The 27,923-nt window shown below is 44.6% G+C and overlaps 1 protein-coding gene across 2 annotated transcripts in view; it reads right to left on the bottom strand.

Annotated features, from left to right (window-relative positions):
* The window catches only part of LOC109890185 (cadherin-4-like), a 242,741-nt gene that overhangs the window by 116,354 nt on the left and 98,464 nt on the right, over positions 1-27,923 (bottom strand). For both annotated transcript variants that reach the window (XM_020482164.2, XM_031824984.1), the window contains exon 3: positions 9,692-9,715. In XM_020482164.2, the coding sequence (XP_020337753.1) occupies positions 9,692-9,715 (24 nt within the window). The remainder of the gene's footprint in view (positions 1-9,691; positions 9,716-27,923) is intronic.

Genomic DNA, 27,923 nt, shown 5'->3' with positions numbered 1-27,923 from the left:
ATGGAAGTGAAAATTTCATCTGTTCAAGGAACATTAATTGTTAGGTTACAGGGAAGTTCTGAGAACATTTTACTACGGTTCCTGAAAGTTTTCCTGGGAGGTTTAATTAACTTTCTGAGGTTATTTGAAGGTAATTAAATAACATTCTGAGAACAGCTTAGTTTAACTGCTTTGAACTCCAAGCTCAGATAGGACACATGGAAATGAATTTGCTTAGGCATTAATCATGCAAACACTTTTTTTTTTATTGTGGCATGGCATCAGCGAGATTCAATCCTATGATCTTCTGCTCCCTCTCCATGGAATTAGTCCACTGCGCCACCAGGATGGAGCTAGCATGCTATGTTTGTTGTTGTTTTTTAGCTCATACAAAGCTGTTCCTTTTAGTCTATTCAAACAGACCCTGGAAAACAGGCATTCATTAAGATCAGGTGTGGCAAATTAGTGGGCGTGGCCTGAACACACTTAACACCTGAATACACTTAACAAGATAGAGGATAGAGAGAGTTTTGTTGATGTGTAACACCAGGGTTGCCTACCCCTGGAATATGTTTTTAAATAACATTCTTGGAACGTTCTTTGAACGTTACTAATGTGTTTTGGTGGAAATGTTCTGAGAACATAACTTTAAATAGAACCTTGAGGAAACCTGCAGAAAACATGATGCTAAAGTACTGAAATTCCCACAGAAGAACATTATTTCTTAACCTTCTGAGAACAATACTTTAAAAAGAACCATGAGGAAACCTGTATAAAGCGTTATGCTAAAGTACTGAAATTCCCACCTACAAAACATATGGTTCTCAGAATGTTATGTGCTAGCTGGGTATCCTGCACGATTCCCAAAACATTGTGGCAAGGTTCTATGCAAAATAACCATAGGACAACCATGCTCTCACCAACCTCTAAGAAACATATGGTTCTCAGAACATTGTGTGCTAGCTGGGTAACCATCTGCCATATGTCTTGAGTGACTTCACTTCAACTGTCTTCAGGAGCTCCAAATCATGCTTGAAAAAAACACTTTTAATTGGCATTGAGGGGGAAGAGGGGCAGAAGGCCTCCCAATCCACCACATTTCAGAGAAAGCCTGCGCAAAAGATCAAGCAATGTATCCTCTGCTTGGAGAGTGCCAAAAGACAGCCCACACAAACCCATAGTCAGTGTGAGATATGCACTGCAAAATGTTCAAACCAAAATAAAATGTAAAGAGTGTCATTACAGTGTGCATTTAGAACATGTGTGTGTTAAAAGTGTGTATATAAAAATCCCTGCACTCTGCTCTGGAGTTGTGGAGGTAGATATAGTACTTTCAGATCACTAGAGAGCTGTATTAGAGATCCACCAATCTGTTTTTCACAGCAGGGCCCTGAGCCAGCAACCTGGAGCTACTGTAGTACCCTCCAGCAGGCAATAAGGCTATTTCAGCAGGCCACTTGGAGAGCAAAGCAGCGCCTCAATTAGGCTGACAGAAATGGCCTTCCTGCAGACATGAAGGTAAAGCAGGACCAACGCATCGGCTCCTGGACATTGTGTTGTGCAGTGTGTCTGCAGACATTAGCTTATGATTTTTGCAGTAGGTTTACAGACATTTCTCAGCCCGTTAGCTGCTCTTTCAGCCCAAACCGCTACTCAAAGCTACAGTGAGAAGAACAGCACTTTCAAGGCTGTTGAGGAGCTGATGAAAGAGAGTTTCTGTGTTTAAATGATTCCACATTGCTCTCAAGGAAACATACAGAATTAAGCAGAGAGCCTTGGGGAAAATCGGTGCAATACAGCAACATCTTTAATCACGACACAATACTGTTTCATTATGAAAATGGATAGTCCCCTTTTGGTCAGGCAACTTCGGTACAACATACTATGTGGAGTCGCACTCTCAAAGGATCTACAATCCCGCCTGACAAGGCCAATGAAATCCACGCCTCTCTGAAGGCCCTGCCTTCCACAGGTGATAAGAGGCTCGGATTCATTCCTTCAAATATTCCGCCCTTCACCTTGGTTTGAACAGGAACAAATCACGCTACTAACACAAACAATTGAAACATGAGACTGTCTTAAGTTGCACCAACTAAACTGTCCCTTAGTGATAGAGCATGCTCACCTCTGGTCGTTGTGTGCTGAAGTTTGTCTAGTTCTCATAAGTTTCCTAACCACGAACAATTAGACAATTATTTTAATTGCTTGGCCTGGCTTTAGCAATAAGTAAGATGGCTAACGTGACCGAAATGAATTAAAAGTAACTCAAGGTGGTTGTCTTGTACATCTCAGGTCGGTGCATGCTCAGGCTGCCCTCGCTCAAATCAGTTTGTTTGCGAGACTAGAGGACAGCTGGCACTGTTCTCCTACTAGTCCACGGCGCATGTTCTCTTGACAATCGTGTAGCATTCTTTAGGTGTTTCCAATAGTGGCTCCCTCTCCCGGGTGCCCGTACCTCAGTCTGAGTTGTGGGACGCAGAGATTATTTGGGTCATTGGTCGGGACAAATGTCTCCCGGCTCCTGTGTGCTCGGTCTCCGGTAACGGGAGGCTACTCGAAGACAGAGGGCAACCAGGTTCTGTGTGTATCCCCCCGTCACCTGTGTCGTCCTTGTTTGAGCACCTCAGCAATCCGCTACTACGTAGACTTTCAAGACCAGGCTAGCTAACATGCGTTGTATAACATGCTAGCGGGGTTAGGTAACTATTCCAGTAGTAGCCATCTTGTTGCTTTTCAAACAAAATCAAATTGTATTTGTCACGTGCTCCGAATAAAACAGTTATAGGGTTTACCGTGAAAAGCTTACTTATGAGCCATTTCCCAACAACGCATAGTTAAAAAGTAAGAAAAATGTGCATAAAATGTCAAAGGATTTTTTTTATTTTTTTATTTAACCTTTATTTAACCAGGTAGGCTAGTTGAGAACAAGTTCTCATTTGCAACTGCGACCTGGACAAGATAAAGCATAGCAATTTGACACATACAACAACACAGAGTTACACATGGAATAAACAAAACATACAGTCAATAATACAGTAGAACAAAAGAAAACAAAAGTCTATATACAGTGAGTGCAAATGAGGTAAGATATGGGATATAGGCAATAAATAGGCCATGGTGGCTAAGTAATTACAATATAGCAATTAAACACTGGAATGGCAGATGTGCAGAAAATGAATGTGGAAGTAGAGATACTGGGGTGCAAAGGAGCAAGATAAATAAATAAATAAATAAATACTGTATGGGGATGAGGTAGGTAGATAGATGGGCTATGTACAGGTGCAGTGATCTGTGAGCTGCTCTGACAACTGGTGCTTAAAGCTAGTGAGGGAGATATGAGTCTCCAGCTTCAGGGATTTTTGCAGTTCGTTCCAGTCATTGGCAGCAGAGAACTGGAAGGAAAGACGACCAAAGGAGGAATTGGCTTTTGGGGTGACAAGTGAAATATACCTGCTGGAGCGCGTGCTACGAGTGGGTGCTGCGATGGTGACCAGTGAGCTGAGATAAGGCAGGGCTTTACCTAGCAGAGACTTGTAGATAACCTGTAGCCAGTGGGTTTGGCGACGCGTATGAAGCGAGGGCCAACCAACGAGAGCGTACATGTCGCAATGGTGGGTAGTGTATGGGGCTTTGGGGACAAAACGGATGGCACTGTGATAGACTGCATCCAGTTTGTTGAGTAGACAGTTGGAGGCTATTTTATAGATGACATCACCAAAGTCGAGGCTCGGTAGGATGGTCAGTTTTACGAGGGTATGTTTGTTTTGGCAGCATAAGTGAAGGATGCTTTGTTGCGATATAGGAAGCAAATTATATATTTAATTTTGGATTGGAGATGCTTAATGTGAGTCTGGAACGAGAGTTTACAGTCTAACCAGACACCTAGGTATTTGTAGTTGTCCACGTATTCTAAGTCAGAGCCGTCCAGAGTAGTGATGCTGGACAGGAGAGCAGGTGCGGGCAGTGATCGGTTGAATAGAATGCATTTAGTTTTCCCTGCATTTAAGAGCAGTTGGAGGCCACGGAAGGAGAGTTGTATGGCATTGAAGCTCGTCTGGAGGTTAGTTAACACAGTGTCCAAAGAGGGGCCAGAAGTGTACAGAATGGTGTCGTCTGCGTAGAGGTGTACCAGAGAATCACCAGCAGCAAGAGCAACATCATTGATGTATACAGAGAAGAGAGTCGGCCCGAGGATTGAACCCTGTGGCACCCCCATAGAGACTGCCAGAGGTCCGGACAACAGGCCCTCCGATTTGACACACTGGACTCTATCAGAGAAGTAGTTGGTAAACCAGGCGAGGCAATCATTTGAGAAACCAAGGCTGTCGAGTCTGCCAATAAGAATGTGGTGATTGACAGAGTCGAAAGCCTTGGTCAGGTCGATGAATACGGCTGCACAGTAATGTCTCTTATCAATGGCAGTTGAGCGTGGCTGAGGTGCACCCATGACCAGCTCTGAAACCAGATTGCATAGCGGAGAAGGTACGAAAGAGAGGTTGAACAGGCTAGTAATAGGAGTTGCAACAATTTCGACAGATCATTTTAGAAAGAGAGGGTCCAGATTGTCTAGCCCGGCTGATTTGTAGGGGTTCAGATTTTGCAGCTCTTTCAGAACATCAGTTATCTGGATTTGGGTAAAGGAGAAATGGTGGGGGCTTTGACGGGTTGCAGTGGAGGGTGCCGGGCAGTAGACCGGGGTAGGGGTAGCCAGGTGGAAAGCATGGCCAGCCGTAGAGAAATGCTTATTGAAATTCTCAATTATAGTGGATTTATCGGTCGTGACGGTGTTTCCTAGCCTCAAAGCAGTGGGCAGCTGGGAGGAGGTGCTCTTATTCTCCATGGACTTTACAGTGTCCCAGAACTTTTTTGAGTTAGTACTACAGGATGCAAATTTCTGTTTGAAAAAGCTAGCCTTTGCTTTCCTAACTGCCTGTGTATATTTGTTCCTAACTTCCCTGAAAAGTTGCATATCACGGGGGCTATTCGATGCGAATACAGAACGCCACAGGATGTTTTTGTGCTGGTCAAGGGCAGACAGGTCTGGAGTGAACCAAGGACGATATATATTCCTAGTTCTACATGTTTTGAATGGGGCATGCTTATTTAAGACGGTGAGGAAGGCACATTTAAAGAATAGCCATGTAGTAACTCAATAAAATAACATTACCAGTACTGAGTCAATGTGTAGTGGTACGAGGTAGTTGAGGTAATTGAGGTAATATGTACATGTAGGTCGGGATAAAAGTCACTCGGCAATCAGGATAGATAATAAACAGAGTAGCAACAGTGTCTGTGAAGAGTGTAAAAGTGTGTGTGTGAGTGTCTGTGTGTGGTCAATATGCATGTGTTTTTTTGTGTGTGTGAGCGTATCTAGTAAGTGTGTGTGTGTGTGCTTGTCGGAGTATCAGTGATTGTGAATAGAGCCGGTACAAGAGCCATTTGAAAAACTGTTCAGCAGTCTTATGGCTTTGGGGGTAGAAGCTGTTCAGGAGCCTTTTGAGCCAAGAGTGGGCCGGGCTTTAGGCAAACCTTGGCACATAAACACCATTTGTTTCAACCCCAAGAACCACATTGTTCACGGGGTGTCAAAAGTGTTGTATCTCCACGTTCAGACACACCGGTGTCAAGGGTGGTGAAAATGAAAGAAGAACCAACCTCTTCCCGCACCTTCAGATGGCACTTCACAGGTCTTACTCTCTGCTCCAACCAATGGAGCGCATGCGCAGTGTTGCCCTGGATCATGCGAACAGTGCCATCAGGGTACAAGGCTACATTTAGTTGTGTGTCCTGCATGCTTCTGCAGCGTCATCACTTCGACTGTTCCCGAGGCCCCAGCACCCGTTTTGAGGGAGGGAATATCCTCTAGTCTCCAGGTTCCTATTTCAAAGATCCAGGATGGCTGGAACAGTCAGTATTTTCTGGCTCCGAAAAGGAACGGGACTTTGCATCCCATTCTAGACCTTCTGTACATACCCTCAGCAAGCACCTTAGAGTCTACAAAATCAGCGCATTTTGTTTCTGTGTTTCGAGCTAGATTCACTTGCTTATCACTCTTTTATATCCACACGGAGGTTGTCAGGGTTCCGACTCTGCTTTCGGGCTGGGTCACACAGTGTATTTTTGACTACGCCTATTGGAGCTGATGGCTTCTGTGATGGATGTCGTTCCCGTGGGGCTATTGTAGATAAGGCCCTTCTAGGGCTGAGTGCTAGACACTCATCTGGACACATCTTGCAGCCTAAGCCAGTCGCATTGGGTGTCCCTGTCAGGCCTATGGGCCATGGCCCCGGCTGAGTTGTATGCCACAAGGTTACCACAACAGGACCATCCCCCAATTTGTGGGGTACAGACACTGGTGGGAAGCGCACCTCATATCAATTAGCTGGAGCTCCTAACTGTGTATCTGGTACTCAGGCACTTCCCCCTGCTTTTGTCAGGTCGGCTTGTGCAGGTCAGAACTGACATTATGTCGGTGATGGCGTGTATCAACAGACGGGGAGACTGTCTCTCTCCCTCCTAACCTTGGCTCGCTCCCTATTGCTGGGAAGCAGTGCGAGATCATTTATCCAGGTGGGACCCTCTCAGGAGTGGAGGCTACAGCCCTGGGTGGTCTCCAGGGACGGGACATTTTCGTCAGGGCCGACGTAGGTCTTGACGCATTGCAGTGCCGTCTATTTTTCTCGGTGAGGCACCCGAGTGCCCTGTTGAGAACAAACGCTCTGACGCACCAGTGGCATTGGACCCTACTTTATGCATTTCTGCCAGTGGTTCTGATTCAGCCCATGTTGGAGAGGGCGAGCCGGGAGGGCTTATTGTTCATTCTTGTGGCTCCTCATTGGCCCAGGCAGCCTTGGTTCGCGGAGATCATTTGCCTTTTAGACTGGGACCCATGGCAACTCCCATTGGCAGGGACCTGTTGTCCCAGGCGCACGGCCTGGCCCCTTAGAAGGCCAATCTGAAGGCTAGAGGTTTATCTCCAAATGTTATTGCTACCATTCAGTCTGCTAGGTCGCCCTCCACGAGAGGGCTGTATGCGTTTTAGCTCTGATGCCAAGATAAAGGACTTGTTCCTTTCAGTGCTCTGTGTGGGACATCCTTATGTTCCTACAAGAGCTTTTCGAGCAGGGGCAGCCATTTTCCACGTTAAAAGTGTACATGGCCACTATCTCAGTGTTTCATATGGAAATTGATGGAGCCTCACCGGGGCCCCACCCCATAGGTGTGCGGTTCCTGAAAGGTGTACATCGTCTTAGACCGGCCTCCAAACCTATTGGGCCCACATGGGACTAGGCACTGGTTTTGGAGCCACTGTGTTCCACTCCCTTTGAGCCACTAGAGTTGGTGGATCTGAAGATCCTCTCCTACAACACCCCCTGCTAATTGTTTCGGCCTCAGCTTAAGGTGTCGAGGATCTCCACTCATTATTCGGTACTCAGTTCGCCCCCCAGGCGACTCTAAGGTGAGGTTGCGTCCAACTGAAGGAATGAATCAGAGCCTCACTCTTTTCACCTGTGGATTCTGGGGTTTTCAGTGGGCGAGGATTTCAATGGCCTTGACAGGCGTGATTGTAGCTCTTTCAACTGAAGTCGCGAGAGTGCGACTCCCCATAGTATGTTGTACATCGTTTCCCTCCTTCAGGGAACAGTAGCTATAGTCGTAATGTTACGTTCATTTACTGCATCAGCCGGGAAAGAATATTTGCAGTGTTCAACATCCCTTGCATTACTCTCCAAATAAAAGACAATTACTAAGGAATTTCTAATCTCAATGTACTGTATGGCCTTTATAACTGAACATCAAGCACTTAGAGAACATACAGGTACTGAGAGGGGAAGAAATGGAGCCTCTCGGCTGTTTTGTATTGCCATAAGCAATATATGGCTCCATGTTTTATGGGTTTGCCAATGTGTTCTGCTCCCCTATTTGGTCCTGACACAGTTAAGGCAGTTTCCAGTGCAGTTGATGGGGCTGAACAATTTGCTTGACTGGCAGAAAAACCCTAATCAATCCAGAGATTACAGATAAAGGCACTAAAACCAGCCAGGCACAGCATTTTCTCTTATCGCAATTACACCTAGGCATCCTGTCTCAGGTACAGACAATTAAGCCGAGAGAGAAAGCTCCCAGCCACTTGACATTGAGGGTGCTATCTGGCACACCAGAACACGGGCTGAAAGAGCCTTTTTGAGGACAGGGCGAAAGGGGGGGACGGGGACTGTAACCCCCTTTTTTTATTTTTATTTTATTACACACAATGGCTGCTTTTACAAATGCAGCCCAATTCTGATTGTTTGCCCAATTATTGCCCGGAGAAGATTCTGCGGTAGTGCATGTGCTTTAGTCATTATAAACTGTGATAAGCCCCCCCCCCCCCCCGCCGCTGCCTCCTAGCAGTAGTGTACAAAGGGGCCAAGGGCATAGAGACCTTGCACTAACTCTCCCTCGTCTCACGTATTCATCCGCCTTTCACTCCATCCCTTTCATTACTTACTTCACACTTCCCCTCCTCTGAAATAGCATTCACATTATGTCCTGATTTTCCAACATAGGACCTAGTAGTAGAGAGAATGCATGCCCTGTCCCCTTTGTCCCCCCCCCCCCCCCCCCCCTCTCGGAGATGACATGGCTAGCACACCTTACTACTACTTACTAATAATAAGTCATAATTCCATGTCTCATTTACTACAATATCTCCCTCCATATATCCCCACCAATGTCACCTCAACCTACAGGGTATGATTTGACCATTCATGGGATGCACATACTGTATGAGCTCCACAGATAAATGCTGGTGCATTGACAGAACGTGGGTTTCCCCACACATCAATGACCTGTGCATGCATCCTTCAAAACACAAACTTTTATCATTGCTGCTTTGTCTGTTCACCCGTACTCGTCCTAAACCCATCTCTGATAACGCAGCCAGGCTGTTTGAGGCTGTTTGCAGAGTGAGAGAAGGCAGCTCTAAGCAGATGCAACCGACTGCACCACAGTAGGGCACAGGGGTTTTATGCATGCCTGCCTGGTCCCTGGGATCTGCAGGTGGACCGGTCCAGACTCAATAGGCTCTTATTACAGCCCGTACATAGACCGTACGGACCGTACCGCAGACGATTTTATATCTTGATTTGAGTGGAAATGGGTGATCACCATGCTCCTCCAAGCACGAAACAGCAGCACAGAGGAAGCCTATGTGGGGAGTCAAATGTCAAATGAAAATCGAGAGACGGGCTCTGGAGGAGACGTGGTTCATCTGCTCCTTCTATGGGCCATGTGGAGATGAACTGAAGACCATTATAGTCAGCTGTATGAAGACAAATAGACAGTGGGCAGGAGAGACAGCAGGCTACTATAAATATGATATCATTAGAGACACAGAGGGCCAATTGGCTAAATAGGACGGAGTGAATATATACAATATATGCCAAATTCAAACTCTGATTGGCCACATGGGTCCAGTGATGCTGTTTTGGTAATTACATTGGGTAGATGTTTTTCCCTTTCCAACATTGCTGTGATATGAAATGTGGTGAAGAGGAAAATAGCTTTGCGGCTGACGCAAACAACGTTCTGTGCTCATGGCATCAAACTCCCCCTGAGACAAACATCTGAGATGTGTCTCTACACACTCATCCACACAAACATCGCCAATCTGGCTCAGTCAAATCAGCCGTCTCCAAAAATCAGGGAAACGTGCCTCTGCAGTACTTACCACGTTCACTCGACAGGGTGGTGTCTGTCAGGGAGAGAGGGAGGGAGCGAGAAGAGAGAGAGGCGAGAAGAGAGAGAGAGGGAGCGAGATAGAGAAAAGGGAGGGAGGGAGGGAGGGAGAATACAACGATTAGAACAACATGCAAGCTCTCAAGCTGCCATACAAGACTTTTGTCATTTAACAATAGAGTGATTAAGGAAAATAGAAATAACTGAGGAAACGTGATCTCACACACAATAAAAACAAACACACATTCTACTTAGTACGTTGCTGAGCAGACCTCCACCTCTACCACGCGTAAAGAAAAAGTGTTCACATACTTTCATCCCCTCCAATGAAAAGCACGTTCTTGTTCAACAGCAGAAGAACATGACCTTATTGTTCAAATATTCTACATCACTTCAAATACAGAGAGCAGTTGTGCATTGATTACAGTCTGTTGTGTACTGCACACACTGCAATTCAAATGGAACAGTTTGCTGCTCTCCCCTTTCCGTACATTTTGAGCACTTAGATACTTTAACTGGGACACACCCCAGTTGTTGTGAGGTCTATAATGCAATACTGCTCAAACGGAATGAACTCTGCACAACGTTTATGTACATCTTTATTGAGATATAAGTATCACAGCTGGATAAGGAGTGACGCAGCAAGGCGTTTGTGTTGCTAGAGACAGTTGCTCTCGGTGCCACCTACCCCTCCAAGGCCATCGAACGGAGACGCTGCACACAGATTTGATGAGAGACCATTTCAAATGGCTCCGTTTAACATTCATTGCTCTCAATTCGGCGCCGGGCGTCACAGGAAGTCGAACGCTGACAACAACACCCCCTGCCAAGTCACCCCCCCCCTCCACTCACCAACATGACCCTCAAATTGTTGTTCTATCACAGCAAACCACTTTGTAGCACAATGGAGCACACTGGTAACTGAGTCCGGCATGTGTGCAGAATCTGAACGAGCCTCAGAGAGAGCGAAGGTTGCCAGGCACTCTCGGAGGGCCCCCCAAAAAGTCACTGTCTTGGCTGAGGGGAAAACATGGCCCATAATATACTGTACTTTCTCTGACTTCGTTTGTCAGGTTGTTTCTAAATACTTGGGGAAATTATTTGCAGACCATCTACTGACTTATGCATTGCGCAGAGTAAGGGTCAAATAAGTAAATGCATTAACACTGTTAGCAAATGAAGCATGATAATTACTATTCACTTCTTCAATACCGTCTGGTAAACTCCATTCGAAACCTGTAGAACATATTGCTCTATCGTATTTTTTGTAGAACCCAATAAGCAACAACATCCAAACACAGTACAAACCCCTCAATATTTTAAGCGTCTTGGAATGCCTCGAGTGCAAGTAAAGGAATCTCTCGATCCGCCCCCTACACAACAGCGAGCAATGTTTCAATAATTCATCTCCCTATGTCAAGGATTCAGCCTGCGCTGCACTTGCCAGTATCCCCACAAATTGGCAGGCAGACTCACATTTGGCACACGTGCAGCAGCCTAGCGCCACTCTCTCTCCTCTGTGGGCCTTGTAGCCCTCCCCACGACAACACTAATGCTGACTGTCCTGCTCTCAGTCTCCCAGGTTGAGTCCAGGGCTGCCTGTCCTGTATGTAAGGAAGGAATCAGGCACACTTCCTCTCATTACAGCTCTAGGGGAAAATGTCACAGTTGTTCATTTCCTCCTCAATTATAGAAAGACACCTTTGTGCCTCTCTGAAAGGATTGCATGTGCATTTGCTGTGTGATTTCCTGTCTGTGCATGGTTGGTCGGAGAGGTTGATGGCCACCCAAAGACTTGGGCAGAGTGAATATGCCTGGGATTAATATCAGGTGTGAACTGTGAGGATGCAGAGCAGCGTGTCCTGAGTGAAAGAAAAAGAGCATCATTCAGTTCTCACTAAACAGAGAGGACCTCTACAACTTTACTACCCTGATGTACAACAGTATATTACCTGAAAGCTTGACTGACATCTCACTGACACAGAAGCTAACAGGTTGTCTGCTTCACTGGAAGCTTCTCCACACCATATACCCCTAACCCTAACCCACTAGGACGAATGGGTTAGCACATGGGAGCTACCACCTGGTGCCCTGTGTCAGTGTGTGTGTGTGTGTGTGTGTGTGTGTGTGTGTGTGTGTGTGTGTGTGTGTGTGTGTGTGTGTGTGTGTGTGTGTGTGTGTGTGTGTGTGTGTGTGTTTCCTCATGCGTAACAAATCTGGGTTTGACAGAAACCCTTCAAAACCCTAGTGTTGCCTAATTGCCAGAGAGTGTTCAGCTAATAAATTATGAATTAAAAAATCAAATCAAATTTAGCAAATTAATATGTCTAGAAAACAATTAATCAGACACCAAAAGTGTATTTACAAACAAAACACTCGCATAAACAATCAATTATTCATCAAGTGAATGCTGGGTAAGTGGGCTCCTTTCCCGGGTGAGATGCTGCCATAATTGGAGTGGGACTACAGGATAGCCGGGTGGTGTGTGTGTGGGAGTGTGTGTGTGTGTGCGTGCGTTTGTGTGTGTCTGTGCGTGCATGCATGTTCACTCCCCATGCTCCCAACTTCCCCCCCAAACAAGAAGAGCAACAAAGGAGTTAGTTCATTACTGCCTAATGAGTTGTCTGATTCATATGGAAAATAAAAGCCTTATTGTTTTGCGCTGTGTGTTGATTGGTGTACTAAAGTGGCTGAATCGAAGCACAATGAGGGGAAACATTTACATGTCTTCTAATATGGTAATAAGGCCCTGGAGGAGAGAATCAGGGCTGTCAAGTACAGTGAACACCACTTCCAGTACATAGGATACAACATGTCTAAATGTGTTGATGTCTGGTTGGTTGATGTGGAGATATGTATCTGTTTACAGTATGTACTCAGTCAGCACGCGACATGCAATCTAGCAGTTCTAAACCTCTCTGATGATGGGTTATGTACTGAGTGATCTCTGAAACAGAATCCATTGTTACTGGGGAATAAACACGGCTCTCCTAGGCTGCTGACGCTGGAGAGGGATGGTCTTGTCAAATGTCATTGATTATCTCTCTCTCTCCCTCCATCCCCCCCCTCTCGCTCTCTCTCTCTTTCTCCCTCCATCTCTCTCTTTCTCCCTCCATCCCTCTCTCTTTCTCCCTCCATCCCTCTCTGTGCCTTTGTCTTTCTCTTCCCATCTTTCTCACTTGTTCTCTCTCAGTTTTACTCTTCCCATCCCTGATCTCTCTCTCTCCATCCTTCTGTCTCTCTCTCTATCTCCTATGCTGTACATCACCAGAATACGGAGGTTGTTGTGAGCACAGTGGTGGACCCTTGCCTGTGCTCTGTGCACAGCAAAGATAATAGGGCTCTCCAGTGGGCCACAGCGATAAGCAGACCTCCCGAATAATCCCGTCCATGCAACAGCTCTTCTACAATGTCCTACCAAGACCCCCATGCTGCCGCAGCATCATAGACTGTACTGGATGAATGAATGTGTGTCAAAAATATATAAAGGATATTTCATGCTGAAACCCTCATACTAAACACCAACGGAATTTAGGAATTCACTAAGTTCATGGTTTATATTTAGGATCATTTTTACAGCTTTGCCATCCAAATATTTTTATTTATCAGAGGGCCAGCGATAATTACAGCCATGTAATGGCCAAATAGGCCACTAGATGTCATGTGATAAAAAATAAGTTAACAAAGTTCTGCTAGTTTACTGGTAAACATAAAAATTTAACAGTAATATACCCTCCTTTTCCAACTCTAAAGTCGAGAGAGGGAGATGAACGATAAACGGAGTAAACTATCAAAACGGACGTTTACAAGCGACTGAGTGACATTTCAAAATACTGCATCCGATATGGATCTCTTGAGATATGGATCGGCCTATCGCACATGCCAATATTGCGATTTCGATGTGAATTCGATTGTGCAGCCCTAACACACACACACAGACACACACACGGCATCGTCTCTCCATCTTATTAATCCCTTAAGCTGTTGTGGAGAGAGAAAAAAAGAAGCCAACAAATTGTGACTGTAATTTAATTTCCTCCAGCAACGTTGGCTTCCAAATGGTCTCCATCAGTGTGCCAATCAGCAGCTGATTCAGTGATTTCCCCAGCTGGGCTTCCTCTTAGACAGGAAACCAGAGAATTTCAGGCTCAGAGAGAGACCCAATGACAGGTCTGCTGGATCACTGGTTCAGCACCAATGGATTGAATGAATTGCATTTCTAAGCCTTCTCCAGCCGACGGCAGGGACAGGACTCACTGGAATAGCTGTGATACATATCTGACAATATCCATTATGACATGAGTTCATGCATGTGCGTACATTTGTCCATTGATGACGAAGCATATGTGTGCATATTTATTCCCACGTATGCAATGCACATAGACACATGTCCAGAGTCTCCAGACAACTCTGAAGTAATAGCTATGACGTATCCGATAGCTTCTCCCAGACACCAGACCACACTCACTCCAATGCACAGTGAGAGACCAGAGCGTATTAAAGACCCAGCTGTGATTAACTGGTTCTGACAGAGTCAGATGTTTTGTTAAAATGCAGAAAGCCCAAAGTGGAGCTCAGGGAGGGGGGGAAGACGCGCGCTCCCTGCCTCCTCTCCGGTTTCAGGCAGCCAAGTGTTCCTCCATAAACACCCCAGATCACTTAAGGCAGAGCGGGGGAGAGCAGAGAGAGGTAAAGAGAGCATACGTCTAGGCAAATGTCTCCCATCGCTGCTCACTCTACAGAAGGAGGATGACATCAAAGAACAAGGACTGGAGGACTAGTGGAAGGCCCATTGCTGAGTCAACGCTTCATCCTCAACAGAAGCATGTTCATTCTGAGGCATGTTGCTCTGCTTGGTTGACACTCTCTCCTTTAGCAGAGGCACTGTAATGAGCAGTATATCATTCAAACCGTTAGCCTACTAGACGATCTTGTTCATATCATCGTCCGAATCATCCTCATCCTCTCATTCAGACTGGATGTCATTAGCTGTGGTGATGAAGATGACAGGAATGATGACTCACCCCGCGTCTCTATGATTCTACTACACAGCCTCAGGGCTCACGGAGATACTCTCTCTGTGTGTCGCCGTCTCTCGCTCTCTCTCTCTCCATTTGCACTTCTTTTTTTCGCTCTCTCTATTTTCCTCTCGCTCTGCCTCACTCTCACTTCCTCTCACCATCTCTCTCTCTCTCTATTTTCCTCTCGCTCTGCCTCACTCTCACTTCCTCTCACCATCTCTCTCTCTCTCTATTTTCCTCTCGCTCTGCCTCACTCTCACTTCCTCTCACCATCTCTCTCTCTCTCTCTATTTTCCTCTCGCTCTGCCTCACTCTCACTTCCTCTCACCATCTCTCTCTCTCTCTATTTTCCTCTCGCTCTGCCTCACCCTAAATCTCATTCTCCCACCAGCTCGTATTAAATAAATGTTTGTCATTATGGCTGCTGGAGAGTGGCGGGAGTAAGGGGTGAAATTGACGGAGGAGAAAGGTCCCCTGGTCACACCACATCCCTGGAAGGACATAGTGAGAGAAACAGAAGAACAGGCAGGGATGGGAGGGAGGGAGGCAGACGTATGTGTAGACAGTGAGGGAGAACACACCTTGCATCCTCTGAGAGTGTACTCCACAGTCTCTCCTGCTTCACACTTCCTCTGCAGATGAACAAGGCCAAAGCCAGGGTGAGGAAAACCTGATCGATCACTCAGAGTGCATATGTGTGCGCTTGCGTGTGTGCATACGGCATGCATGTGTATATGTATGAGTGAGCGTATGTGTGTTTGAGAGAGAGAGAGAAATAGAGAGAGAAATAGAGGGGGAAAAGCAATGGAAACTAGAAACGTGTAGGAAAGGAGAAAAGTGCATCTCTGCTAGAGGTGTTTTGTATCAGGCTGGCAGTCTTCCTGCACCGTGTCAGCAGATCCTAGTCCCTATCCCTTTTTCAGCCCACCGAGTGCAGCTTTCCCCACAAAGACCACAGTGACAACAGAGACAAACTCAGAACGCAGTGCACACCCAGCTGCCGTCTACTCCAGGTCTAGACAGGAGTGCTTTTCTACACCCCATGGGCTCCATGCAAAACCAGCAAACGAGTGCTGTGTCAATCCACCGGGGACTTATCTCAGCAGCAGAGCAGTAATATTCATCCACCATGTGTCTAATAGAGGAGCGAAGGGCTGTCATCAATCCCCCAGGTGTCCATTCCTGATCGTGACATGGAGCTCTCCCCTCCACTGGGGCTGGTAACCTGCCACGCTACTTTGTGTGTCTCAAAGATGCTCTGTACCAGTTAACTGAAGGTGTCGGGGAGGCTACTCTGAAAATATTGTTGACCAAGCTACTTCCCACTGGAAGAAGTTAAGCTAAACTAAAGCTACCCGTAATGAAAATAGTTACTTTGAAAGAGTAGTTCACTACATCTAACCTCCCTCGTGAAAAATGATCATATGCATATCTTAAACGTCGTAGACTACAAATTGCAAGAACAGATCACATTTGGATCATAAATCAAATCAAATGTTATATGTCACATACACATGGTTAGCAGATGTTAATGCGAGTATAGCGAAATGCAAGTGCTTCTAGTTCCGACCATGCAGTAATATCTAACAAGTAATCTAACAATTTCACAACAACTACCTTATACCCACACAAGTGTAAAGGAATGAATAAGAATATGTACATAAAAATATATGGATGAGCGATGGCCGAACGGCAAAGGCAAGATGCAGTAGATGGTATAGAGTACAGTAGATACATATGAGATGAGTAATGTAGGGTATGTAAACATTATATAAAGTGGCATTGTTTAAAGTGACTAGTGATACATAAATTACATCCAATTGTTTATTATTAAAGTGGCTAGAGATTTGAGTCACTATGTTGGCAGCAGCCACTCAATGTTAGTGATGGCAGATTAACAGTCTGATGGCCTTAAGATAGAAGCTGTTTTTCAGTCTCTCGGTCCCAGCTTTGATGCACCTGTACTGACCTTGCCTTCTGGATGGTAGCGGGGTGAACAGGCATTGGCTCGGGTGGTTGTTGTCCTTGATGATCTTTTTGGCCTTCCTGTGACATCGGGTGGTGTAGGTGTCCTGGAGGGCAGGTAGTTTGCCCCCGGTGATGCGTTGTGCAGACCTCACTACCCTCTGGAGAGCCTTACGGTTGTGGGCGGAGCAATTGCCGTCCCAGGCGGTGATACAGCCCGACAGGATGCTCTCGATTGTGCATCTGTAAAAGTTTGTGAGTGTTTTTGGTGACAAGACAAATTTCTTCAGCCTCCTGAGGAGTTTGTCTGTGTCGTCTGCAAACTTGATGATTGAGTTGGAGGCGTGCATGGCCACGCAGTCATGGGTGAACAAGGAGTACAGCAGAGGGCTGAGAACGCACCCTTGTGAGGCCCCAGTGTTGAGGATCAGCGGGGTGGAGATGTTGTTTCCTACCCTCACCACCTGGGGGCGGCCCGTCAGGAAGTCCAGGATCCAGTTGCACAGGGCAGGGTCGAGACCCAGGGTCTCGAGCTTAATGACGAGTTTGGAGGGTACTATGGTGTTAAATTCTGAGCTGTAGTCGATGAACAGCATTCTCACATAGGTATTCCTCTTGTCCAGATGGGTTAGGGCAGTGTGCAGTGTGTAGTGCGATTGCGTCGCCTGTGGACCTATTGCGGCGGTAAGCAAATTGGAGTGGGTCTAGGGTGTCAGGTAGGGTGGAGGTGATATGGTTCTTGACTAGTCTCTCAAAGCACTTCATGATGACGGAAGTGAATGCTACGGGGCGATAGTCATTTTGCTCAGTTACCTTAGCTTTCTTGGGTACAGGAACGATGGTATGTCAACAGAATGTGTCATTTAGTCTACTAAACACAAAAACAACGTTTCAAGTGAGAATTAGGCAGGTCTGATGCCGAAAAAGAAAAACACAATTATTGCCTACGTCACTCATATTATATTGTAAAAGTAGTGTGTAGTTCCAGTAGTTAGCTATACCGCTACATACCTATAGCTATACCGCTATGAACTACTGAAACACTACCTAGATTTGAATTTAGTTCAACTACCACCAATCTACTCCAAAATGTAGTTTAATTGCTAGTTTAACTACATGTAGTTCACTACTCCCCAACACTGTTAACTGATGGGATTTAGTCACGTAGATAGAAGTTGCAGTCAGTATGTTTAACTGAAATTGTGCTTGTCTGTGACTCAGTGATACATACTTCTACAGAGTAGCCAATCTCTACTGAAAATAACCCAATGCACGTAGAGATCATGTTTACATTTCCTCTTGTGGCAATACTTTGATGTTGGCTAAGAGAACCATCCACCACTGACTGACTTGGTGCAGATGTCCATGTGAGTGATCACGGCATATCCATATCTCCATGAAAACATTGAACAACATATTCAACATATTTCAAACTAGGCCTTTAAATTTAGCAAATAATTGGTTGTGATTCCTTCCTGACACCTTCTACATCTCTCTGATCTGGAGCCCTCGTTGAGACAGGCTCTAGACTGTCTCCCTATAGACTCTGTTCTCACACAGACTGTTCTAATGAAGAGGGCTGCGCTGTGGGCTTCCCTTCGCGTGGACCAATGAGAGGCCAGATGATACAGCAAAAGGAGGCTGGGCCTGGGAGGATTGTTATCACTCAAAGTACAGAGGCAGGATCTCATTCCCGTTCCAGACCCTCCATTGATTATTTTTCAGTCACACTCACAGAGACCATCTCTGGTAACAGTTATTAAAGGGAAATGGGAAGCAACCAAGCCAATGGGGGAGATTAGGGAACAATACATGGATGACAAGGGAAGTGATGAGCTCAACACGGTGGAAAGACCTTGCAAAGGTCAGAGAGGGCTCTCAAACCGTCAACGACATGACAAACAACACTTCGAAGTGCTCTTATGAAGACAGCTGCTACACCACACTCCAATGGAGGTGTATGTTTGGGATGCTCTGTGAGTGTCCCTAAAATGAAGGGACAACAATGAGATCTGAAGAGAACGGGGGAGATGAGAGGTGTATTCCAGGCTGGTTGGCATTTATTGTCATGAATCTTGCCCTGGAGGCAGCTCAGCCACAAAATCATAAAATCCTAACCTTAACCTTAACCCTAACCTTAACCACACTGCTAACCCAAATGCCTAAACCTAACCTAAGACCGAAAAGCAAAAAAGCAAAAAGAAAATTTGACTTTGCAGCAGCCCGATGTAGCGGAATTCAGTTCTGCCTCATGAAAATAAATGTAAACGTGCATACTTAAGAGGAGAATAGAGGAGTGGCATGGATTGTGTGTTGAGAGGGTGGCGGCCAGCTAGGAGAGGGGCAGTCCAAGGACATCACCTTGCTGAAAGGGGAGAGCACTTGTGGCTGTGAAGTAAGTGTCACTGTTCTGGCAAAACACTTTGGCTATCTCTCCCCCTCATCTCCCACTTTCTCCTTCACTACAGTAGCCCCCCTCCCTGCCCATATTGTATGATGCTTCTCTCCCTCTTGCTCTGCCATGTTTCATCAGCTCTATATTTACATGTTAATGAGATGACAATTGACTCAAACAAGGAAAACAAAACAACGGTACAATTCCCACATCTAGTAAAGCCTGGGTAACGAGCAGATGGTGATGCTGCACATGATATATTGAGGTCTGTCTGGATAACCCCTGCAAAGAGGTTTCCATAAAACCTCCCTCTGTGATCCAAATACATTTAAATGATTAGAAAAAAGAGAAGGGATGTGAAATCCAGTGGCATAAAGTACTTATGTAAAACATGTTTTATTTTATTTGGGGGGGGGGTATGTAATTTACTTAACTATTTATATTTGACAACTTTTGCTTCATTACATTCCGAAAGACAATAATATTTTTACTCCATACATTTTCCCTGAGATCCAAAAGTACTCCATACATTTTCCCTGAGATCCAAAAGTACTCCATACATTTTCCCTGAGATCCAAAAGTACTCCATACATTTTCCCTGAGATCCAAAAGTACTCCATACATTTTCCCTGAGATCCAAAAGTACTCCATACATTTTCCCTGAGATCCAAAAGTACTCCATACATTTTCCCTGAGATCCAAAAGTACTCCATACATTTTCCCTGAGATCCAAAAGTACTCCATACATTTTCCCTGAGATCCAAAAGTACTCCATACATTTTCCCTGAGATCCAAAAGTACTCCATACATTTTCCCTGAAATCCAAAAGTACTCCATACATTTTCCCTGAGATCCAAAAGTACTCCATACATTTTCCCTGAGATCCAAAAGTACTCCATACATTTTCCCTGAGATCCAAAAGTACTCCATACATTTTCCCTGAGATCCAAAAGTACTCCATACATTTTCCCTGAGATCCAAAAGTACTCCATACATTTTCCCTGAGATCCAAAAGTACTCCATACATTTTCCCTGAGATCCAAAAGTACTCCATACATTTTCCCTGAGATCCAAAAGTACTCCATACATTTTCCCTGAGATCCAAAAGTACTCCATACATTTTCCCTGAGATCCAAAAGTACTCCATACATTTTCCCTGAGATCCAAAAGTACTCCATACATTTTGAATGCTTAGCAGGACAGACAATATTGTCCAATTCACACACTTATCAAGAGAACATCCCTGGCCTCAGATCTGGCAGACTCACTAAACACAAATGCTTGGTTTGTAAATTATGTCTAAGTGTTCGCGTGTGCCCCTGGCTATCCATACAATTAAAAAAACAAGAAAATGGTGCCGTCTGGTTTGCTTAGTATAAGGAATTTTTATTATACATACTTTGATACCCAAGTATATTTTAGCAAATACATTTATGAATATTTAAATCCAAATACTTTTAGACTTTCACTCAAGTAGAATTTTACTGTGTGACTTTCACTTTTACCAGAGTAATTTTCTATTAAGGTATCTTTACATTTACTCAATTATGACAATACAGTACTTTTTCCACTACTAGTAAAATCTCAATGAAACCCTGTATAATTACCATCCAACTCCCCTGATGGAGCCTGGGAAACACACTGACAGACACATGTCTCTCATTCAGGATGTCACACAATGTATAAATGTGGCTCTCAGTTATTTTTCATTGTGATGTTTATAGAGTTGAAATTATGGTGGATTGGTTTAATAAGCTTTCCTTCAAGCTAGTTTGACAGGGATTTGATGAAAAACATTTTTTTCTCAAAAGAACATTCTCATCGATGGGGCTGTCGTGGAGCGGGTTGGGAGCTTCAAGTTCCTTGGTGTCCACATCACGAACAAACTAACATGGTCTAAGCACACCAAGACAGTTGTGAGGAGGGCACGACAAAACCTATTCCCCCTCAGGAGACTGAAAAGATTTGGCATGGGTCCTCAGATCCTTAAAAGGTTCTAAAGCTGCACCATTGAGAGCATCCTGACGGGTTGCATCCCTGCCTGGTATGGCAACTGCTCGGCCTCCGACCGCACTACAGAGGGTAGTGTGTAAGGCCCAGTCCATCACCGGGGCCAAGCTTCCTGCCATCCAGGACCTCTATCCAGGACTCCAGCCACCCTATTCATAGATCGTTCTCTCTGCTACCACACGGCAAGTGGTACCGGAGTGCCAAGTCTAGGTCCAAGAGGCTTCTAAACAACTTCTACCTCCAAGCCATAAGACTCCTGAACATCTAATCAAATGGCTACCCAGACTATTTGCATGACTTGAAGGTACCATTTTCATCTGTACAAACAATAGTACGCAAGTATAAACACCATGGGACACGCAGCCCTCATACCGCTCATGAAGGAGACGCATTCTGTCTCCTAGAGATGAACGTACTTTGGTGCGAAAAGTGCAAATCAATCCCAGAACAACAGCACAGGACCTTGTGAAGATGCTGGAGGAAACAGGTACAAAAGTATCTCTATCCACAGTAAAACGAGTCCTATCTCGACATAAACTGAAAGGCCACTCAGCAAAGAAGAAGCCACTGCTCCAAAACCGACATAAAAAAAGCAAGACTATGGTTTGTAACTGCAGATGGGGACAAAGATGGAACTTTTTGTAGAAATGTCCTCTGGTCTGATGAAACAAAAATAAAACTGTTTGGCCATAATGACCATTGCTATGTTTGTAATAAAAAGGGGGAGTCTTACAAGCCGAAGAACACAATCCAAACTGTGAAGCACAGGGGTGGCCGCATCTTCAACATCTCTGAGTTTAAATGTATTTGGCTAAGTTGTATGTAAACTTCCGACTTCAACTGTACATAATTACCTCAATTACCTCGACACCGGTGCCTCCACACATTGACTCTGTATTGGTACCCCCTGTATATAGCCCCGCTATTGTTATTTACTGCTGCTCTTCAATTATTTGTTTTTCTTATCTCTTACTTTTTGGGGGGTATTTTCTTAAAACTGCATTGTTGGTTAAGGGCTTGTAAGTAATAATTTGACAGTAAGTTATACACCTGTTGAATTCGGCGCATGTGACAAATAACATTTGATTTGAATGTGTGTGTCAAGAAACATTTTTTTTTTAAATTACCCCTTTTTCTCCCCGTTTTCGTGGTATCCAATTGGTAGTTACAGTCGTGTCATCGCTGCAACTCCTATACAGACATGGGAGAGGTGAAGGTCGAGAGCCTTGCGTCCTCCAAAACACAACCCAACCAAGCTGCACTGCTTCTTGACACAATGCCCACTTAACCTGGAAGCCAGCCGCACCAATGTGTCAGAGGAAACGCCGAACACCTGGCGACCGTGTCAGCGTGCACTGCGCCTGGCCCACCACCGGAGTCAGTAGTACGCGATGGGACAAGGACATCCCTGCTGACCAAACCCTCCCCTAACCCAGACAACGATGGGCCAATTGTGCGCCGCCCCATGGGTCTCCCGGTCACGGCCGGCAGCGGCAGAGCCTGGACTCGAACCCAGAATCTCTAGTGGTACAGCTAGCAGTGCCTTAGACCACTGCGCCACTCAGGAGGCATAAGAAATGTTTAAACAAATTTGATAGAAAAAATAATAATTTTCCTAGAACACCCCCATCGTGGGTGCTAACAGCACACAGCAATGTGCATCAGCAGCGAGTGCAGGACCAAATAATCAAGGCAAACAAAGCCCAACACATCTAAAAACACCCAGACTTATCTGTCAGTTGTGCCAGGTTTCATTTCCATCCGTTCTGACAAGGCCATTAAATAGATCTGGCCAAAAATAAACATGTTTGTGCTGAACTGATATGACAGGCTATGATCACACCTCCCAATGTTGGGGAGAGATACGGCTGGCTTTTAATTAAAAAAGCCAAGGACTATACAGCACCTTCACCTCCAGCAAACAAACTGTTCAGCCGGAACACACATTACCATTTGAACACTTGCAAGGAAGAACCATATATGTGCGTTTTGACTATACCACCATCAAGGTGTCAACATTGAACGATCGTGACGTCACCTTTTGTCCTTCAATTATACTTGCTACTTTTTGATTTCGTACTTCTTTTCCTTACTTTTTAATCAAGATTTGTGAAGTCAATTTATTTTTCAAATTGCACATATGGTTCTTTCTATAAACTGTCATACTATACTTGAACATACAGTATGGGGGGGGGTCATAGCTACAGTATTTTCAATCAAATTCACAAGTTGATTTAAAACCTGTATAAATCCTGGATCTAGCGGTCTGACAGTTTTTTGTATAGAGATCTCAGAAATGCAGTGTAACTACATAACATTTCGTGACTCCTTATATTTATAAGGGGTGAAAAAAGACATCATTGCGCACACAAATCCAAAATGATGTATGTGATTGCAAAATGTAATGCTTCTAACCGAAAGTCACCTTACCTTGATACTTAAAACCTAAATCGATACAGTCTTTAATGTGGTTTATTGCATAATTATGCATAATACTTGTTATATGCACATTGAGTCCAGCTTATTAGCTATGCTGTTATATTTTCACATACCATCATCTGATCCAGGAATGAATTTTCAGAACAACAGTCAAGAGACAAACAGCTGTTGTGACAGCGCATGCAATGCAACAACGAGGAATGTCCACAATATTTTGGTGTCTCATTCATTACACCGATGAAGACAGTTGTGCCTGGATCCTCGTTGGATCTAATATCCCTAGCCAATTGATCATCTGTTGTTGTCTGCTTGATTTACAGCAGGGTCTCGTTAGATTTAACAGAGAAATCATTGAGGTAATGAGCTCATGTTTCCATATGTTTTTGTGCCTTGGATTGGACACAGAGTCGACTGTGTACAATTGTAGAGGATAAACTATTGCGCAACACCCAACACTATTCCTATTAATTATTCTGGATATAAATGACAAATGACATAGCCTAGTGGGCTTATTCACAACATGATCTGGTAATGAAATAACATGACAAATCCATTTTGCTTTCAACGTAACACCTGCAATTTTAAACAAGGTGCTTGAAGTAGCCTACTTGAATTTGGAGCTCAGAAATTCAAGTACTGGTATAGGCCTACCTTGAAACTCCTACCTTGAAAATGTCCTCAATTTGGTGCTTGAAAATGTCCTTGTAAATATTGCAGCCAATTTATAAGTTATCAGGCTCCATTATAATTATCAGTGATTTTTGTTTCCCACCACTTCCAATGAAGGGTGTTGCACTACTCTGTTGCTGTAAAACTACTTGTGGTTTATTATAAGGACGACAACATCGAATGCTGCTTTCATCTTGGCTTTCCATACACATCCTCACATTAAAAAAGAAACCTGGTTTTTGGTTGGCACGCATGCATCCAATCTATTCGTCAGGCAATGTCCACATTGTTCTCACATATTTTAGATGTAAAAATATGTCATAATAATAATGAATTTCAACGCATTGGCAAGGCCTGAAAATGCATTATTTCTTAAAATGTTAATGTGGTAGTGAGATACATGACACTTTTTTGCATGGTTAAAAAAATATATATAACATGGAGGTCATTGAAAATGACAATTAAGTGTTTGAAAAAGCACCTGAAAGTCCTTGAATTTGATTTGCCAATGTCTCTATGAACCCTGCTTAAAGGATGTTAAGTCCTAGGGCTATGTTGTTGTTTACAGTAGGTGCAGTTATGGGTATAATTCATATATTTACTTTAATTCCTCTACATACACCTATGGAGCTGCATGGAAATCCTTTTGTATTTTTCGTTCAAACCATTTTGCCATTTTGATCCCAATGTCACACATTGGCCCCATTATTTATAGGACCACCCATATATGGCTCTTTGTCTGTAGGATTTATTTTACTAAACCATTATACCAGACAGCACACAACTGCTGGTAATATAAAACACGGCATATTTAAGATGTACTGTATTTGGGTAGCAGGGAATACAGTGATACGTAAATGCTAATCCAATTTTGATCAGCATGAGAACAGAGACAGTTCAAAGCCAAGGTAAACATTCTACATTTTTGAGGTGGTGCTGCTGGATTTGCCTCATAAAAACTCATGTTTTTTCTTCTTCAGAAATTCATATTGAGGGGCCTCCCGAGTGTCCCATCGCGCTCTGTCAGCTACTTGTGGCAGGCCGGGCGTCTGCAAACGGACTTTGGTCACCAGGCGGACGGTGTTTTCTCCGACACATTGGCGTCGGTGGCTTCCGGGTTAAGCGAGCAGCGAGCAGTCTACAGTCTACAAACAAAAACCTGCCACTAAACACTGGAGTGTCACGGCTTGGTCCCAGCACTATCTTATTATGCTTTCTTAAACAGGTCCTGAGGGATATTTATAACATTGAGATAAACACATGAGACTGGAGAACATCAGTTTGAATTCTCAGAGGGCTGCACATGACAAAAACCCTGTACCGGAGCAATTTCACCACTCCCGCACTCTGATGTGAGGCCCAGATGTTATTCTTCATAATGACATCTTTATCGGTGTGCACTGTCGTCTGAAGGAAGGTCAAAAAGACCCCCGCCTCACTGCATTGCCAAATTCTGTTTCCATGGTGACCACGGAGTCCAAACTTTCCTGTCACGCACACTGACAGCAGGTAAGCTATTATCACTATCTCTTTCCCCCTGCTTTTAAACAATTATTTTTTTAATCCACGACTACTACTAACCTTTTTCCCACCATAAAATGTCTCAATTTTTTCCCTTCTCAACAACCTAACCCAGCGTTACGCTAGCCCACAGAAACCATTGTCGGTGGGATCTAAAGTGCACATTTTCCTAAAAAGATTGGATCCTTTTTGGAGGCGTGCCAAACTCTGAGGCAATTCATCAACAAGATCTCACTGATGAATTATTAACTGAGTAATGAATATGTTGTCTTGTGATTATGCCAACACTGTGTTAGGCCTGGGCCAGACCGATCACGCTGCTCTGCAGCCTAACGGTGTTCAGGGAAATGCAAGGGGCTTTCTCCTTTTCATTTCTACGCATGTCGAGCTTCTTATTCCAGGAGGGGTAAGAGACGGAACGTTTTACCTGGAAAACTGAGGGAGAATGTAGCTTGGGAAAATGTTCTTGAAAAAAATCGGAATAAATATCAGACTGTGGTAGATGCTGGAAGGGTATCTCACCCATTAAATGAATGAACACATTGACTACTGTGTTGTCTCTTCCTTCATGTACACTAACATAATATACATCAGAAACCAAGTTTCAAATGCAGTCAAGTCCAAAAACAGTGCCAAGAGTAAATCACTTTCTATTTGTCCTTTTGTGACAGTCTGTCCAGGACTTTGAGGAGGGAGGGTTTGTCGCCCCGTAACTGAAACCTGAAATTGCAACTGCTTCTCACAATAAACTGAATGAGTATGGCATAAAGAACACAGTCTGGTCCTCGATAGGAACTGGTTTGCGATTGCATTCGCAGATAGACTGCATTTAATCAACAGCCCACTTTCAGCTTTCAGACCACGCCGTTCAACCGCTTGAGGAATACAAGAGATCAATATGGATAAATTAATTACCATGGAGCCAAATGGGGATTCTGCCTCGGAGTAGCTGTGGAGCTGAAATTACTACAGAAACAAACAGTAAGCGCTCGGCGAGGTGTCAACACCGGAGTTACTGCAAGTGATCCCCAACATGCTTGAGTAGCCCATGGCGCACAACACATTAAGCAGCCCAGAGATGGAGGACATGTAGAAACAGCAGGGCTGGGTTGCATGGACGTCATTATAAAAATACACATTAAAATGGACATCAATAGATCTAATGTGATGCTGATGATTAGATGGTCATTCCTTTCTAACGGGAATGTGACTCACAGTGTGAGGGATACTTCTGGTGTGTGTGAGAGAGAGAGAAACGAGAGAAAAAAAGAGAGAGCCTCTCCCTTCTCAATCAGCTGCTGCTGTCACCTCCAGGTTGCTCCATGTCCCGGCCTGCCAGGCAACCAATGAGCTCCCACTTGGCATGAACATCTAGAAAGAGCAGGCCACGACCCACTGCCTAGGTTCTACATTCACTACAACCCTAATATCACACAGGCAACCAATGAATTCCTAACAAGTACAATCAAAAGAGAAACAACCCCCACCACGGCCACCACCCTCGCACTTGCCTCCCCTTTCCTACTTACACAAGCAATATTCCAAGCTGTTGTTTTGTTTCCATCACATTTTCCATTAAAACTGACATTTCATCTAAATCAAGCCCTTGGGGCCGAAACTCAGACATGAGCAGGGGAGGTACTAGATGGGAGAATTCTTAAGTGTGAGGGGTGTATGTGCGCGTGCATGTGTGTGTGTGTGTGTGTGTGTGCGTGCAGGTAGGTGTGTGTGCTTGCATGTGTGTGTGTGTGTGTGTGTGCGTGCTTGCATGTGTGTGTGCTTGCATGTGTGTGCTTCCACCCTGCGGCACATAACAGTCTTCTCTACGTGATCAGGGACCATGTCATTATTTGTAGCCATCAGAGAGACATCAACCCACTTACATGTGTCTGCGTTCACTGTGGTTATTAATGTACAGCACAGTCATTTATGTTAGAGAGACATCAACCCACTTACATGTGTCTGCGTTCACTGTGGTTATTAATGTACAGCACAGTCATTTATGTTAGAGAGACATCAACCCACTTACATGTGTCTGCGTTCACTGTGGTTATTAATGTACAGCACAGTCATTTATGTTAGAGAGACATCAACCCACTTACATGTGTCTGCGTTCACTGTGGTTATTAATGTACAGCACCGTCATTTATGTTAGAGAGACATCAACCTCAACTACTGTCTCTGTCTATCCCTTTCTGTTCCCC

Source organism: Oncorhynchus kisutch, linkage group LG5 (genome assembly GCF_002021735.2).
Source record: "Oncorhynchus kisutch isolate 150728-3 linkage group LG5, Okis_V2, whole genome shotgun sequence".
Classification (NCBI taxonomy): Eukaryota; Metazoa; Chordata; class Actinopteri; order Salmoniformes; family Salmonidae; genus Oncorhynchus; species Oncorhynchus kisutch.
The sequence above is the reverse complement of the archived record's forward strand: the minus strand, read 5'-3'. Positions and strand labels throughout refer to the sequence as shown.